Raw genomic sequence first — 273 nt, forward strand, 5'->3', positions numbered from 1 at the left:
AACAGACCACTTACTGTTTATTCCTGGCTGGCTGGAAATTATCCGCAGTTCTGACATTCTTTCCGTGTATGGAAAAGTCTTTGCATTCTCTGTCCGTTTTTTCTTGTTATTGTAGACCCTATTCTTGTATATCTTTTGTAGAAGGAAGAAATATTCACGGCATTCATCAGCTGTATAACTGCAACAGAAAGGGGGAGACTTTTTAAATACTTTTTTGCTTGACGCTCAATGAAATAACATTATTAAGGGGATTAGAAATGGCCCTGACGAGTT

The 273-nt window shown here is 37.7% G+C and overlaps 1 protein-coding gene across 1 annotated transcript in view; it reads right to left on the bottom strand.

Annotated features, from left to right (window-relative positions):
* LOC119585031 overlaps positions 1-273 on the bottom strand; it is a 19,548-nt gene that overhangs the window by 10,894 nt on the left and 8,381 nt on the right. The window contains exon 13 of the mRNA XM_037933647.1: positions 15-178. Coding sequence (XP_037789575.1) covers positions 15-178 — 164 coding nt within the window. The remainder of the gene's footprint in view (positions 1-14; positions 179-273) is intronic.

This window comes from Penaeus monodon, chromosome 19, assembly GCF_015228065.2.
Source record: "Penaeus monodon isolate SGIC_2016 chromosome 19, NSTDA_Pmon_1, whole genome shotgun sequence".
Taxonomy (NCBI): domain Eukaryota; kingdom Metazoa; phylum Arthropoda; class Malacostraca; order Decapoda; family Penaeidae; genus Penaeus; species Penaeus monodon.